This window comes from Mustela nivalis (assembly GCF_964662115.1).
Source record: "Mustela nivalis genome assembly, chromosome: 14".
Taxonomy (NCBI): Eukaryota; Metazoa; Chordata; class Mammalia; order Carnivora; family Mustelidae; genus Mustela; species Mustela nivalis.
Window position 1 is genome coordinate 76,811,409 of NC_139033.1, and position 12,454 is coordinate 76,823,862.

At 42.1% G+C, this 12,454-nt stretch overlaps 1 protein-coding gene across 1 annotated transcript in view; it reads left to right on the top strand.

The window, feature by feature from the left end:
- RAB31 (RAB31, member RAS oncogene family) overlaps window positions 1-12,454 on the top strand; it is a 127,287-nt gene that overhangs the window by 63,305 nt on the left and 51,528 nt on the right. The window contains exon 3 of the mRNA XM_082697360.1: window positions 2,121-2,202. Coding sequence (XP_082553486.1) covers window positions 2,121-2,202 — 82 coding nt within the window. The remainder of the gene's footprint in view (window positions 1-2,120; window positions 2,203-12,454) is intronic.

Consider the following 12,454-nt stretch of genomic DNA (forward strand, 5'->3'; position numbering starts at 1 on the left):
TATCACTTAGAAGAATACTTAGAATTTCCATTTAGTACAATCGTCATTTGATAAATAAAACTGTTAACTTTTGGCTTTGTGTATGTTTTGAGGAGTGTGTGGGAATTGCAGGAACATATGCTTTTCTACTTGGGACTTGTGTAGTTTGCCTCTTAGTGTTGAGGAAAAGTAGGAAAAGTTGAGGAGACATTATTGGGGTGAGTGCTGAGTGACGTAGGGCTGGACAGTGGGCTGGGTCCACTGGGTGGGTCTGCTGGGCCATAGGAAGCAGGGTAGACAGCCTGACACCTTACCCCTAAAAACTGTACTTTGCCTCTCCTGAGAATAACATAATGAGGAAACCATTATCACACACAGAAAATTAATTTTTTTAAAAGATTTTATTTATTTATTTGACAGAGAGAGATCACAAATAGGCAGAGAGGCAGGCAGAGAGAGAGGAAGGGAAGCAGGGTCCCTGCTGAGCAGAGAGCCTGATGCAGGACTCTGTCCCAGGACCCTGGGATCAGGACCTGAGCTGAAGGCAGAGGCTTTAACCCACTGAGCCACCCAGGCACCCCAAAAATTAATTTTTTAAAAAATGTTTTTATTTATTTATTTGAAAGAGAGAGAGAGGAGAAAAAGGGTGGGGGAGGAGCAGAGGAAAAGGGACAAGCAGACTCCATGCTGAGTGTGGAGCCCAATGAGGGGCTTGATCCCATGACCCTGAGATCATGGCCTGAGCTAAAAGCAAGAGTCAGATGCTTAACTGACTGATCCACCCATGCGCCCCTAGAAAAATTAATACTGATTCAATGATAATATCTGACATAAAATCTAAATTTAAATTTCTCTAGTTGTCTTCAAAATGTCTTTTAAAAGTTATTTCCCTCCTAATTCCAGATTCAGCCAAGGGTCATTTGGTTGTTTTATCTCTTTCTTCTCTCTTAATTTAGATTCTAGAACAATCTTCCTGCCTTTTGTCTTGTTTACTTTTCATGACGTTGATTTACTTGAAGCATTTGGGCCAGTTGTCTTGTAGAATGCTCCACATTCTGGAGTTGCCTTACTGGTTTCTTAGGATTACATTCAGGTGAACTGGTTTTGGCCGGAATGCTGCTCAGGGGTTGTATCCGCTTCTTAATTCCATCACGTGAGGAGTCTTCTCTTGTCTGGTTGTCCCATTGTTGGGGAGACTCACTACATTTTCATGAATGGAAAGCTTTATCTCACAGAAAACAAAAAAAGTCAAAGGTATAAACTTTCCACGTGCTGTATCTTTATGTCTTTCATGAACGAAAAGAAAAGGTTTGTTAACAGGAAATATGCAAAAAAGAAACTATCAAGTGTTTCATTATCTGCTGAGGGTTTCAAATCCTTCCTTTTTTTTTTTTTTTAAAGGGAGAAAATGTAAATATTTGGTGAACCACCAACCTTTATCCCTGCTTGTATAAAAGCAGGGTGGGGATGAGATATGGTATTGCTACTAGTGTTGGGTGCCTAGCCTGCATACTGTGAGTTGCTCAGAGACTAGCTGCCCTGTCCATTCTTCACTGTTGTAATAATACATTTTTTAATCTTAGGTTTTATTTTCTTTCCTGAGATTTGGGGCATATTATCTGAGAACTATTGAGCATACTCTCTCAGGACTGTGTTTTTGGTAGCCCGGGGCTTTGAATGCATTCTTGGCTTTCTTTCTTTCTTTCTTTTTTTTTTTTTAAGATTTTAGTTATTAATTTGACAGACAGAGATCACAAGTAGGTAGAGAGGCAGGCAGAAAGAGAGGGAGAAGCAGGTTCCCTTCTGAGCAGAGAGCCTGATGCAGGGCTCTATCCCAGGATCCTGAGATCATGACCCGAGCCAAAGGCAGAGGCTTAACCCACTGAGTCACACAGTTGCCCTGCATTCTTGGCTTTTTAAAAACAATTTCCTTCCTTAAGCCTCCATTTGGACTAACAGAATATGAAGAATATTTTCTTTTGGGTGACGGGATTCTAGCAGCCCTTCTTTCCTCTTAGAGGCACCCCCAGGACGGACCCTGGGGAGTCTTGCTGAGGCAAGAGGAACTTGGGTGAAACAGGAGTCTTTGTGAAGATTTTAGGGGCGCCTGGTAACGTGGAGATGTTGATTCTCTTTTTCAGGGCATCTTTTATGACCAAAACCGTGCCTTGTGGAAATGAGCTTCATAAGTTCCTCATCTGGGACACTGCTGGGCAGGAACGGGTAAGTGTATGGGTTGTTGGCTTTCTAGGGAAAATACTGAGCCCGGTCTCCAAAGGAAGGTTTTTTGGTATTTGGCAAGACACTTGGTTGCAAGTGAGAGAAACCCAGCTTCAGTGATTTAATCAGAAAAGGAAATGTGCTCTTCCACTGTGTGAAAAATGTATGGGGTCACCCTCTTGAGTCAGGGCCAAGTTCAAGTCCTCCAAATGTATTGTCAGAGACACCCTGCTCTGTCCCTGTTTCTCTGCTTGCTTCCTTCTAAACTGGCTTCATTTTTAGGCAGACTCACATCCTTTTCTTCCCTAAGGGTGGCAAGGATGTCTCCATCTGTGACCCCAGGCCTGCATTCTGCCTCCTGAGGAGTCCCACAGACAACAGCTCCTCTTTTCTTTAAGTTATGCCCCGTGACTCATTGCCTGGTTTGGTCACGTGTTCCACTCCTGAACCTGACACTCCATAGTAGTGTTCAAGGGGGATTTGGCACTCCTATTTGTAGGGCCCAGTAATACACTACCCCTAGAGGTAGGGGCTGCCATCAGCCCCATCTGAGCCACACTAGTGGGAAGTCCCGGAGACTTAGTTACCCAAGGAAAATCTGGGTTCTTTTACCGGAAAATGGGACAATGGACGTTGGGTTACCAGAAACATCCAATGACTTGTCTCATTCGTAATTCCTTTGATTTGCCAAAAATATTGATGGAGAAGATTATTTAAGAAGCTCGTGTTTTTAGATTTTAAAAAGTGAAATGGTTACCAACACAGTTTGTCTATAAGAGGACAGTGTAAGCACTGGAGTGTGTATTATCAAAGTTGAAAGGGGTGGTCCAGATAAGTGACAGGGATAACCACTAGCTTGTCTTCCATGGGAGCTTCCATCCTGTTCAAAACTTTCATAAGAGAAGGGTGCCTGGGTGGCTCAGTGGGTTAAGCCTCTGCCTTTGGCTCAGGTCATGATCTCAGGGTCCTGGGATGGAGCCCCGCATTAGGTTCTCTGCTAAGGAGGGAGCCTGCTTCCCCATCTCTCTCTGCCTGCCTCTTTGCCTATTTGTGATCGCTCCCTCTCTCTGTCAAATAAATAAATAAATTGTTAAAAAAAAAAAAAACCTTTCATCAGAGCTAACAATTATGGAGTAAACTAGGTTGAGCTTGTTGGATTCAAACTCACGTGTCACCTTCTCTACCGACCTATCCTATTCAGAGGTCAACACTTCCCCTTTTCCCACCCTTGCTCCACTCACTTCCTTTTTCTCCACAGCTCTTACCACCTTGTAATATGCTACTGAATTCCATTTTTGATTATCTATCCCTCAAAGCAAGAGAACCCAGGGATAAAGCATCCTTTTCATTATCGGCTCCTAACTAGTCAAGTGTGTGTTTCTGTAACTAATTTTATATAACTCCCAACTCCGGCATTTGTAGATTAAGGCTACTAGAGTTTTATAGATGTCTTTCTCCTTAATCAGGACGAATCTTCTGGCCTACAAACACTAACCTCATTAGAACGTCTTCTGTTTTGCTGCTAAGTTGAGAGCACAGATTTGCACCCACGAAGTCGCTACCTAGAGCACCTCTCTGTTAGTCCGCTGTGCCTGCTAACCTCTGAAATGAGAGGATGGATGCTAGGAGAAAATATCTACTCAGGGATCTCATCTTTACATAGCTTCTTTTTTATCTACTTTGTACGTATATTTGTAGTATGTAGATCTGCTAGGGTTTGGGGGCTGGGGATTTGGTTTTTTGGTTATTAATTTATACTTAAGCAGAGAAGGTTTCTTGCTCCCGTTTTTACTTTTGGCCATGAAGTAGCTGCTTTTGCAGCCACTTTTAATGAACGTCAGTCAATTTTACCAAAAGACTTAGCCATACTAGTGCTTCTACTATTGGTGGGTATTTCCCGAGGGCTAGCTGCATTCCATGCACTGTTCGCATGCCTTCCATGTACTAACAAACACCCTTAGTCCTCTTGCAGCACTCTGAAGTGGGGACTATTTTATCCTTCTTTATATGTGAGGTCACAGAGGGACAGAGAGGTTAAATCACTTGCTCAAGGTCATACAGCCCATTAGGTGGAAAGCTGAAATCTGGATCCAGCAGTGTGGGTCTTGAGCTTTGCTTTGTAATTTTGTTCTGCTTTAAAAATCACACAAAAGCCATGCAGCTGAGAGTAAAATTATCCAAAAATCCCACCACCCAGATATCTCCACTGTTTTTTAAACTTAGTTTTTACATTGAAGGATAATTGACATTACAATATTAGCTTCAGGTGTACATCGTAGTGATCTGATATTCTTATACATTATGAAATGATCCCCGCAATAAGTCTAGTTTCCACTATTGACATTAGTGACCATTCTGCAGCTCTCACACTATGCATGTGTTGGTAACTTCATATCAAAACGCTCAGGGTTCTTTTTTTCATTTTAAGATTTTATTTATTTGTCGGAGAGAGAGAGAGCAAGAGAGAGCGAGAGCGTGCGCGCACAAGCAGGCAGAGGCAGAGAGAGAAGCAGGCTCCCTACTGAGCAAGGAGCCGGACACAGGACTCGATCCCGGGACCGTGGGATCATGACCTGAGCCAAAGGCAGCGGCTTAACCCACTGAGCCATCCAGGCATCTCAAAGCGTTCAGGGTTCTTTATAACCTGCCATTTTCACTTGGTAATAATGGTGTTCCTGAAGAGAGATTTCTGTATAAGCTAAATGGAGTATTTGACATGTCTTTACCTATTTTGATATAATTCAAGTAGGTGACTGCTTTTGATGAAATTTGGTCCTCTAAAGTAACTGCTATAGTTTGTAGCTTGCTCTCTGACCATCTCAAAGCAAAACAGCAATAGAAAATCTTCCGTATGACCAGATTTCTAATTATTTTAATTGCTTTTCCTGAAATTTGACGGTTGGAGATGATAGACATCTGTGCCTATGTTGCAATGTATGTAATTTTTAAAAGCTTAGTATTATATATGTTATTATATTGTACATATTGTATCATATACTATTTATTGTGTTATTGTATCAGGGTTATATATATTCTTACTAGTATCTATTTTTGTAATTATTAGTGTTATGTGTGGAAGGCCAAGTGCACACTTGTGCTTTAGGGAGGAGGGACTGACTTTTGGGTGATAACTTCAGGGGGATGCTTTTTAAAATTTTGATTTGTGGAGAATGTGCGAGAAATGCCTGCACAGCCTTTGTGGTCATCGAACCCTCTAACCCTCGAAGGCCTGGTTTAGTTATCCTCAGGCCGTCCTTGTCTGCTATCCCTCCATGCCATCTTGCATCTCTCCAGTGATGGCATTTTCTCTGCCGTGCTAGTGGCTTGTTGCTGGATTTAATCGTGCTTGTAATGACGTTGCCTAATGTTGGAGCTAAAAATACCTTCCCGGCTGCTGCGTGTGCCTTATGCTATTTGTTCTGTCTCATTAATTGTTGGAGTCCAGCGCGCTCCATTATCCCTCCATATCCTTGTAGAAATTGGCTCCTGTACTTCTTAGTCTTCACACTTTTAAGCAAACAAAATCTCCTTGGATTTATGATTTGATAAGATGAAGACATCGATTCTGTATCCTTAGAGGGGGGTAATGTTCAGTACAGTGCTTTGCATGTGTTAATTACTCAGTATTTGTTTATTTGTGGAACTAGCGAAACACTTCTGCCTAGCGTACACAATATTAATTCTGGCTACATTTGTGGCACAAATTCATAGTCTGGAAAAATCACTCTTCCATCTGAGTACGGGAAATATAAAAGGAGCCCTCTCTCTTCCTCCCTCTCTCGTAGAAGAGAGTGTTCATTCTTGATGTGCTGTCTTAATTAGGCTTTTCATTCAACTATATATGGCGGACATCCTGTGATCCTTTCAATGGCAAACAGTAATCCATAAATCACCTCTGTAAAAAAGTGTTTTCAGATTCAACCATTTTCAGTTAACCAAGTGATTGTTGAATCCAGTTTTTTAGGAGCTTACCGTTTTTGAGATTTGTATATTCAGTTTTTTGCTGTCAAGACGGGTGGAGTGGGAGCAAGAGTGCCATTGGAGTGCCCATGTTGTAGTGTTGGTGTGAGCTTTTGGGGGTTTTTATCCTGTCCTCTTGTAATGAGTTGTTGTGCTGCTTTGTGATCTATGAGGAGAACTCAGCAGTAGGTTAGCAGATGACTCCTGTGAGCTCAGAGGAGCTCAAAATGGTCCCAGGGGAGAGAAAGGAATTTATCTGCTCAGCTTTGTCCTCCTGTCTCCCACTGACCAAGGTTTGTAATGGGGAGATGAGACTTCTGTCCTACTGTGTCAACACATCCATCTTTCCCTTTGGGTTTCCTTTTCACTCCCTTCTTTGCTTTTCCACATAAACTGGGGTCTAGAATATTTTCATTGTTATTAAAAATGTTTGGGGGCACCCAGGTGGCTCAGTCGGTTAAGTGGCTGACTCCTGATTTTGGCTCCGGTCACAGTCTCGGGGTTATGAGATCAAGTCCCACATCGGGTTCCATGCTGAGCGTGGAGCCTGCTTGGGATTCTTTCTCCCCCTTGGCCCTCCCCCGGAAAAGAAAGTCTCATCAATAGGAATTGCAGTCTCCACATTCTAGATGTGTGCTTCCAAATCATTCTGTTTTTGCTTTAAAACAAAATTACAGGGGCTCCTGTGTGGTTCAATGGGTTGAGCCTCTGCCTTTGGCTCATGTCATGATCTCAGGGTTCTGGGATTGAGCCCCGCATTGGGCTCTCTGCTCAGCAGGGAGCCTGCTTCCCCCAGCCCTGCCTGCCTGTCTGCCTACTTGTGATCTCTGTGTGTCAAATAAGTAAATAAAATCTTAAAAAAAAAAACACAATTGCAATTCATAGGATATGTCCATTAAAATGTTCATATCTTGAAAGAATTCCATGCTTCATTTTCTTGGTCTGATCTGTGAGAACAATATTATTCTAAGAATCTAACATGAACAAATATGAACATCATCTCATTACCTTGTTTCACTTGGGTTGAAGTCAGTGTTATGGCTGTCTATCTGCCCTACTGCCTCAGAAAGAATTGTTGTATTTATAAAATTTAGGTTTCAAATGCACCACAGCCACAAATTCCACAAAGGTGAGTTGATGGTTCTTTGGTTAGAATAAAAGCTCTCCTCTGACTCTAACATATCTGGAGTCGACTAGATTGACTTCTGAAATCAAGTTCATCATTATACACTTTTTAAAAAAAAATTTTTTTTAAAAGATTTTATTTATTTATTTGACAGATAGAGATCACAAGTAGTCAGACAGGCAGGCCGAGAGAGAGGAGGAAGCAAGCTCCCTGGTGAGCAGAGAGCCCAATGCAGGGCTCAATCCCAGGACCCTGGGATCATGACCTGAGCCAAAGGCAGAGGCTTAACCCACTGAGCCACCCAGGTGCCCCTCATCATTATATACTTTTCAAAGATGAAATTGGAGAACACATGTGCAGATTAAAAAATAGCCCCACCCCCTCCAATACTTAGTAGGAATTATGGAGTTTTGAACTTAATGGTAAAAATGACATGATGCAAAGATTTGTGTAAGAAGGTATATAATTTTTAACGACTGTCTTTTTTGGGGTATTTAAAAAATTGATGGAACACTGAAAATGCAAGAAATGTAAATAAGAACAATATTGGATACTGTAGAGGACCTGTATGATCTTATAAAAGATGGAACTGTTGTTGAATTCTGCATATGATCTTAAATAAACAAGACTATTTAGAATTTAGAATATAATTATGTAGAATTTAGAATACTATTATTAACTATTTCAGGTGTTTAGTTAATAATGGTTGTGCGTGTTAATTTTTCTTCCTTTTTAAAATCTTTTTATTTAAAAGTACTCTTATACTGGGGTGCCTGGGTGGCTCAGTCAGTTAAATGGCTGACTCTTGATCTCCACTCAGGTCTTGATCTGAGGGTTGTGAGTTAAAGTGCCATGTTGGGCTCCACAATGGGTATGGGGTCTACAGAAACAAAAACAAAGACTTTTATACCTACAGAAAATTTATAAAAATATCACAGAGCTCGGGTCGCCTGGGTGGCTCAGTGGATTAAAGCTGCTGACTTCGGCTCAGGTCATGATCTCAGGGTCCTGGGATCGAGCCCCGCATCAGGCTCTCTGCTCAGCAGGGAGTCTGCTTCCCTGTCTCTCTCGGCCTGTCTCTCTGCCTACTTGTGATCTCTGTCTATCAAATAAATAAAAGCTTTAAAAAAAATATCACAGAGCTCTCTAGTTTAAGTGGCTCTGCCTCAAGCTGTGGGTGTTTCTGTGGGGTGGCAGAGGCTTGCTTGTTCATCCTGGGGTTAGAGAGGCAGTAGTACCTGAGGAAGCTCTCCTCGGTCGATGCAGAAGCACAAGCAGTGAGGCACAGACGCAAGGCCTTTTAATGCTAGGGTCTGACTGAGCCCATGACACATGGCCTATCTTCCATTGGCCGAGGCAAGGCATGTGGCTCAGCCCAAAGTCAAGTGACAGCGACACATGGCCTTTAGAGGAAGTGAGAAACTACACTGGCATAAACAGCGGTTCACGCAGAGGTGAGCACTTCATTGTTGGTCATAATGTCGTCTGCCACAGGCTACTACTGGATTCTCTCAATCTGTGTACTTTGGAGGCTCCACTTTGTGCGTTCTTGAACTTCTTTTCAGAGCCTACCTCAGTCTTTCCCCACTGAGTTCTACTTTTACCCACTCTACAATGTTTCATCCAAAATGAATTTCTTGTGAAGAAATCTGAAACTGTAGAGATAATGTTTTCCCTCCTGTGGCTGTTGAGATACAGCGGATCCTTGAACAACGTGAGGGTTAGGGGTGCTGACCCTCTACATAGCTGAAAATCCACGTACAACTTTGGACCCTCCCCAAAACATAATTACTGGTACCTACTGTTGCCAAGAAGCCTTCCCGAGAACACATATTGTGTGCGATGCATGTCATACACTGTACTCCTACCATAAAGCCAGCTCTGGAAAAGAAAATGTTATTAAAAAATCGTAACAGAAAATGGGTTTACAGTACTGGACTTAAAAAAAAAAAATCTGCCTTTAAGTGGATTTGTGCAGTTCAAACCCGTGTTCAAGGGTCCACTGTAGTATATTCATTACTTCCTGGTCCCTGAGATGATCCCTCCCCATGTTTCTGAAAAGAGCCAGCGAAGGTAGCTGTGGTGTGAAATTCTCTATTTACCTGTTCCTTGATAGGGGAACTCTTTTCCTGTCCACTCCTGCACACGTTCTAGACTTGCTTGAAGCTTCGATCTCATCAGCTTTTTGTTTTCATTCCCTGTTTCACCTGCGAAGCAGCTGAGCCATGCTTTCCTCTTTTTTGGATAATCCATCCTGGAGTCTTAGTGGTTGGAAATAAAATGAACTTATAAATGCTTTTGTCTGCATTTGTTTCTGTGGGGATTATCAGCGTGTAGGGTATTACCTCTCTTTTGGAGAAACGGCTTTATTGAGGGATGCCTGGGTGTCTGAAGTGTCTGCCTTCAGCTCAGGTCATGATCCCAGGGTCCTGGGATCAAGCCTCGAGTCAGGCTCCCTGCTCAGCAGGAAGCCTGCTTCTCCCTTTCCCTGCTGCTCATGTTCTTTCTCAAATAAATAAATGAAATCTTTAAAAAAAAAAGGGGGGGGAGGGAGAAAAACAGGGGCGCCTGGGTGGCTCAGTAGGTTAAGCCTCTGCCTTCAGCTCAGGTCATGATCTCAGGTCCTGGGATTGAGCCCCGCATTGGACTCCTTGCTCAGCAGGAGCCTGCTTCCCACCCGCCACCCCGCCTGCCTCTCTGCCTACTTGTGATCTCTCTCTGTCAAGTAAATAAATAAAATCTTTTAAAAAAAAATACAAACCCACCTTTAATGAGATATAATTCACAGACCATACAATTGACTCACAGTGGTACAGTTCAGTGGACTCTAGTATGTTAAGATTGTACAACTGTTGCCACAATTAATTTTAAATCCATTAATAGTCATTGCCCATTTCTTCCTAAGTCCCCCAGCCCTTGGCTGCTTTCTGCCTCTAGATTCACCTCCTTTGGACATTTCATATAAATGGAATCATGCTGCGTGTTTGGAGGACTGGCTTCTTACACTTAGCATAATGTTACCAATGTTCATCCACACTGTAACTTGAATCAGTGCTTCTTTCTTTTTCATGGCTGACTAATACTCCATTCTATGGATGCCATACATTTTGTTTATCCATTTATCAAGTGATGGACATTTAGATCGCTTCCACATTTGGGCTCTTAAGAGTAATGCTGCTTTAAGCATTTACGTACAAGTTTTTATTTAGATAGCTTTATTTGTTCTTTAATCTCTTGGGAATATATCTGGGACTGAAATTGATGGGTCTTATAGTAATTCTATGTTTAGTATTTTGAAGATCCACCAAACTTCTCCAAAGTCACTGCACCATTTTATATCCCTACCCACAATGTACAAGGTTCTGCATTCCCACCAACACTTGTCTTTGCCCGACTCAGGGTTATTCCTTTATGTTCTTCTAAGAACTTCATAGTTTCAGCTCTTGCCTTTAGCTCTATGATTCATTTGTTATAATTTTTGCATACCTTAGAAGGAGGGGATTCAACTTTACTCTCCTTGTCTGGCTATCATACAAAATCATTTGTCCCAACACAGTTTGTTGAAAAGATTATTCTTTGCCCAAATTGATTTTCTTGGCACCTTTGTTGATGTGATAATCAGTTGACCACGAATGTGTGGTTTAATTCTGGACTCAGTTCTCTTTCTTTGATCTAATTTTTACCCTTCTGCCAATACCCCGGTGCCCTGATTGCTGCAGGCTTTGCAGCAAGTTTGAAAATTAGGAAGTATGAGTCCTCTACCTTTGTCCTTTATCAAGATTGTTGCGTCTATTCTGCGTCCCTTTCATTTCACAGGAATTTTAGGATGGGAGTTGACATTTTTGCAAAAACTCCAGATGTATTTGTTAGTGATTATGTTAAATCTATAGATGAATATGAAGTCACCTACTCCTTAAGCCTTTAAGTTATAAGTGGTAAGCAAGTTGCAAGCTGTTTTCATCTTTAATTGTGGACCGGAAGTATAGCCTTGACCTCAGAATGGTACCTAAAGAAAAAATTCTGAATACACGTTAAATCTTTGAAATGTTAAAATGTGTTTCCTGTAACAAATTCATATAGAACTCTAAATAAGGTTATATTTGTGAAGTGATCACTTACAATTTACCAAAATATTACTCGATTTGAACTGCATGATACTTGACTGAATTATGTTTTTTTAAAAAAATGAACCTATCTTCAAAATAGTATTAATTGCCACTGACTTAGTTTTTTTCAGCAGTATTATCTAATCCAGGACCAGACTTTATTACTTTAATAGATACTATTCAAGACAGTGTGACAATATGCTGAAATCCATTGATTCAAAGGCTTATAGTGACTCTCCTAGTGAGTGTACAGACTTCCTCCCCCCCCCAATTTTAAGATGTTTCATGCACTCCAGAAAATAATATGATAAGTATATTAACACCACCAAGATTTGTTTACTCTTTGCTTGTTCCTGGTTGGGGCGCCTGGGTGACTCAGTTGGTGAAACATCTGGCTTCAGCTCAGGTCATGATCCCGGAGTCCGGGGATCGAGTCCCACATGGGGGCTCCCTGCTCAGTGGACAGCCTGCTTCTCCCTCTGCCTGCCGCTCCCCCTGCTTTGCGTGCTCTCTGTCAAATAAATAAATAAAGTCTCGGAAAAAAAAAAAAAAAAAGGAATTTTCCTGGGAGCTGGGTACCCGAAGAAGGCAAACTCCCACTGATGCCCTCCAGAAGCCAACGGTTTAGTGGGTTGTGGAACCATGCTGGTGTTGTCTCCTTCGTCCTTAATTTGCAGGCCCTCCCAGGCTCCTACAGGGACAGGACGACATAGGCAGAGACAGCTGAGAGGCAGCCAAGCCAGGCTGAGGCTGAAATGCCCCCGTGGGTCCCTGAGAAAGAAAAGAGAACTAAGGCAGCAGATAGCTGAGGTCAAGTTGGGGCTTGACAAACATCAAAAGAAACTTTTTTTGGCTTTCTTTCCTTCTTTCTTCGGGGCCCCAGACTCTGTGGTCAAGAGAGTGGTTCTCTTTTCATCAACTGTGACCAAAGTCAGAGGAAATTTTGACCTTTGGATGTCCTTGAAGAATGGGGCCTGTTAGAAACTCAGAATGAGCTGTTCTTTGTTTCCTTCTTGCTTGCCCTGTGGCCTCTGGCAATACAGGCCTGGCTCCAAGCGGCAGC